The sequence below is a fragment of the Erinaceus europaeus genome, chromosome 8 (assembly GCF_950295315.1).
Source record: "Erinaceus europaeus chromosome 8, mEriEur2.1, whole genome shotgun sequence".
In the NCBI taxonomy this organism is placed as follows: domain Eukaryota; kingdom Metazoa; phylum Chordata; class Mammalia; order Eulipotyphla; family Erinaceidae; genus Erinaceus; species Erinaceus europaeus.
Window position 1 is genome coordinate 123,616,266 of NC_080169.1, and position 4,303 is coordinate 123,620,568.

Sequence of the window (4,303 nt, forward strand, 5' to 3'; positions counted from 1 at the left end):
GAAAGAAAGAGAGAAAGAGAGATGCAAGCAAGCAGTTTAAAGTTCCTCCAGGCTCCCCTTCCTCGCCTCGCTCCTGGAGCTCAGGAGCAGGGTGGCAGCGGGGATCGATCGCACGGGACGGGGAACCAGCGAGGCCTGCGGAGTACGGGACGGGGCGGTGGCGCAGCTGGGGCAGCGCGGGGAGGACGCGGAGGCGGCCGGGGCCGGGGCGCGGGGCGCAGGCCGAGGTCCCCGCGCTCCACCCGCCACCAAGAGACAAGGTTGCCGAGAGCCGCCCGGCAGCAACACTGTTGCCAACGAGAGAGACAGAGAGACAGACCGACGGAGACAAGAGAACTGGCGGAGCTGGAGGACAGGCCGGCGGCGCCCCGCTCAGAAGAGCAAACCCCCAGGCTGCGCGGCGCCAGGCGGCAGGACTGGGGGCCCTGGGGGTGCGGGGAATGCAGAGGCCCTGGGGGCACTGGGGGTGCAGAGGCCCTGGGAGCACTGGGGGTGCAGAGGCCCTGGGGGTACTGGGGGTGCAGAGGCCCTGGGGGCACTGGGGGTGCAGAGGCCCTGGGAGCACTGGGGGTGCAGAGGCCCTGGGGGTACTGGGGATGCAGAGACCCTGGGGGTACTGGGGGTGCAGAGACCCTGGGGGTACTGGGCGTGCAGAGGCCCTGGGGGCACTGGGGGTGCAGAGGCCCTGGGGGTACTGGGGGTGCAGAGACCCTGGGGGTACTGGGCGTGCAGAGGCCCTGGGGGTACTGGGGGTGCAGAGACCCTGGGGGTACTGGGGGTGCAGAGGCTCTGGGGGTACTGGGGGTGCAGAGACCCTGGGGGTACTGGGGGTGCAGAGACCCTGGGGGTACTGGGCGTGCAGAGGCCCTGGGGGCACTGGGGGTGCAGAGACCCTGGGGGTACTGGGCGTGCAGAGGCCCTGGGGGTACTGGGGGTGCAGAGGCCCTGGGGGTACTGGGGGTGCAGAGGCTCTGGGGGTACTGGGGGTGCAGAGACCCTGGGGGTACTGGGGGTGCAGAGGGCCTGGGGGTACTGGGGGTGCAGAGGCTCTGGGGGTACTGGGGGTGCAGAGACCCTGGGGGTACTGGGGGTGCAGAGGGCCTGGGGGTACTGGGGGTGCTGAGGGCCTGGGGGTGTAGAGGCCATGGGGGTACTGGGGGTGCAGAGGCCCTGGGGTGCTGGAGATGCAGAGGCCCTGGGGGTGCAGAGGCCCTGGGGGTGCTGGGGGTGCAGAGGGCCCTGGGGGTGCAGAGGCCCTGGGGGTACTGGTGGATGCAGGGGGTGTAGGGGCACCAGCAGGTACAGGGGATCAGGGGCACGGGGGGCGGCACCCTCGGGGTCCCACAGGCGTGGGGTGCTACCCCCCAGCCCCGAGTCCCTCCTGCCGCCTCCAGGCTGGGGCGCCACAGGGACCCGCGCTTTGGGGGTGCGGGGCGGTGGGGGAGGGGCGGGCGGCGCTGGGCGACTTCCCACGCGGCCCCAAGGGAGTGGGGGGCGGGGGCAAGAAAGTTGTGGGGACTCGGGGCTACCGGCCGCCCCCGGGACCCCCTCCCCGGCCTCTACTCCCGGCGGGGCGCCCTTCGGGCCCAGCGGCTTTGACAGCTCGGTGGCGGCCTGCGGGGAGCTCGGGGACCTACTGGGGGGCTCGGGGACCTACTGGGGGGCTCGGGTTTGCGGGGGGCTGGGGGACCTAGTGGGGGGTTCGGGTTTGCGGGGGTCTCGGGGACCTAGTGGGGGGCTCGGGGGACCCAGTGGGCGGCTGGGGGACCTAGTGGGGGGCTCATGGGGCTCGGGTCCTAGTGGGGGGCTCGGGGACCCAGTGGGGGGCTCGGAGGACCTAGTGGGGGGCTCATGGGGCTTGGGGACCTAGTGGGGGGCTGGGGGACCCAGTGGGGGGCTCGGGGGACCCGGCGAGGGGCTGGGGGTTGCGGGGGGCTCGGGGGACCCGGCGGGCGACTCATGGGGCTCGGGGGGTACAGGGCGCTCAGGGGGCCCGTGGGGCTCAGGGTCGCGGGAGGCCCGGGCGGGGGTCTCGGCGGGTCCGGCGGGGTTCGGGTCCCGGCTCCCCCGGCGAGCTGAGCGGCGCCCCCCGAGCGGGCGGCGGGGCGGACGAGAAAGCGAAGTGCGGGCCCCCCACCCGGCCGAGACCCTGCGGGGGCGCCGTCCGCGGCGGGGCGGGAGGCGGCGGGGCGGGAGGCGGCGGGCGGGCGCCGTCGCCCTCAACTTACTTCTTTCTGGCTCTCGGGAAAGGGGAAGCGCCATCTTTGCGCGGCCGGCCCCGAGGTCTTTTGTCTGCGGCGGCGGCGGCGGCGGCGGGGCTCGGGGCCGGGGCGGCCGGCTCGTCGGGGCAGGGGGGCGGCTCTGCGCCCCGCTCCCGCTCCCGCTCGGCGCCCCGCTCCCGCTCCCGCTCCCGCTCCCGCTCCCGCTCCCGCTCCGACGACATGCTAGTCAGCGGCGGGCGCGCATGGGGCCCGGCCCGCGGGGGGAGCAGCTCCCTGCGCCGCTGCTCTGGGGGCGCCCGGCGCGGCCTCTCGCATCGCCCGCAGCGCCGGCGGCCGCGGGGACCGGAGCGAGGCGGCGACACGCACTCGTCTGGGCGCGCGCTCGCGGCGGGCGGCGGGCGGCGGGCGGGGCGCGGGGCGGGGCGGGGCGGGGCGGGGCGCGGTGCGGGCCGGTGCGGGCCGGGGGGGGGGGGCGGCGGGGCGCGGCGGGCGGGGCGCCCCTCCCCCAGGCCGCGGGGGCGGCGGGCCGGGGGGAGGCGGGGGTTTGGGGGGCGGCGCCTGGGGCCCTGGGGTGCGGAGGGGACGCGGCGGAGCTGGGGGGGCGCGGGGCGGCGGTCTGGGGAGCGGAGGCGGACCCCGAGGAGTGGGGGGCGGTCTGGCGGAGGGCCTGGAGTAATGGGGACCCCCGCCCCGGCGATCTGGGGTCTCTGGGGAGTGGAGGGGGACCCCGGGGAGTGGGGGGCGGTCTGGCGGGGGGCCTGGGTTAATGCGGACCCCCGCCCCGGCGATCTGGGGGGCGAAGGGGACCCCGAGGACCTAAGGGGGCTCTGTGGAGGGGGTCCCGGGGGCGGCGCCTGGGGGGCTCTCGGGTGATGGGGACCCCCGCCCCGGCGATCTGGTGTCTCTGGGGAGTGGAAGGGGACCCCGAGGAGTGGGGGGGCAGTCTGGGGGGCCCTGAGGTGGTCGGGACCCCCGCCCCAGCGATCTGGGGGGCTCTGTGGTGCGGAGGGGAGACCCCGAGGAGTGGGGGACGCGGGCGGCGATCTAGGGGGCTCTGCGGAGGGGGTCCCGGGGGCGGCGCCTGGGGGGCTCTGGGGTGATGGGGACCCCCGCCCCGGCGATCTAGGGTCTCTGGGGAGCGGAGGGGGACCCTGAGAAGTGGGGGGACGATCTGGGGGGCCCTGGGTGATGGGAACCCCCGCCCCGGCGATCTGGGCGTCTCTTGGGAGCGGAGCACCGGGGCTCGGCGGCCGAGGGAAGTGGGGGGCCCTGGGCACAGCGGTCGGGGGTGCGGTCCCGGACGAGTGGGGGACCGGGGACGGCGGTGGGGGGCGCGGAGGGGGTCCTGGAGGATTGGGGGGCCGGGCACGGCTGCGGGGGGACCCGGGCGGCGCGGGGGCGGGAGCGGGGGCGCCCTGGGCGCGGGGGGGGGGGTTCAGCGGAGGGCGCGGGGCCCCGCCAGGGGGGACTCGGAGGGCCGCGGGCCCGGGCGTCGGCCGTCGCACACCCCCCGCGGGCGGCGGCGGCGTTTTGACAGCTGCTGGGAGGCGGCGGGTTCCGGGAGCGCCGCCCCCGGGGCCGCGAGCAGGAAGTCGGGCGTCCCCCGCGCACGCCGCCCCGCTCCGCGCGCCCTCGGCCCCTTACACACGCGCGCGACCCGGCCGCCCGCCAGGCCCGCGCCTCGGACCCCGCCGCCCGCCGCGGTTGCCGTGTCGCCCCCTCGCCCCCGCCCCACCCCTCCCACCCCGCGCGCGCACGCGCACACGCGCACACGCACGCACGCCCTGGACGTGCCCGGAGCGCCTACGCGCATGCGCCGCGCCGTGACCCCAGCGCCCCTCCCCCCCCGTGTGACCCCCGGCGGGCGGCGCCAAGCTGCGGAGCGCGGATTCCGGGATCGGGAGCCGGGATCGCGGGCAGAGCCCAGCGCCGCCCCCGGGCCTCCCGGCAGCCCGGCCACCCCGCGGGGCCCCTCCGGCCGGTGCACGGCGCCCGGGCCTCCACGCACAGCTGCGGGCGGGCCGCACCGGGGCCGCGGGACCCCGCCCCTCGCAGGGATCCCTCCCCGATCACGTCATCGC

At 77.9% G+C, this 4,303-nt stretch overlaps 1 protein-coding gene across 1 annotated transcript; it reads right to left on the reverse strand.

The window, feature by feature from the left end:
* Positions 1 to 372: 372 nt before the first annotated feature.
* LOC132539738 (basic proline-rich protein-like) lies at positions 373 to 2,262 on the reverse strand. The gene is made up of 2 exons (XM_060195680.1): positions 1,978 to 2,262; positions 373 to 1,614 (listed from the first exon to the last, which is right to left on the reverse strand). The coding sequence occupies exons 1-2, from the start codon at positions 2,260 to 2,262 to the stop codon at positions 373 to 375; spliced, it is 1,527 nt and encodes a 508-aa protein (XP_060051663.1).
* Between the last annotated feature and the right edge of the window lie 2,041 nt (positions 2,263 to 4,303).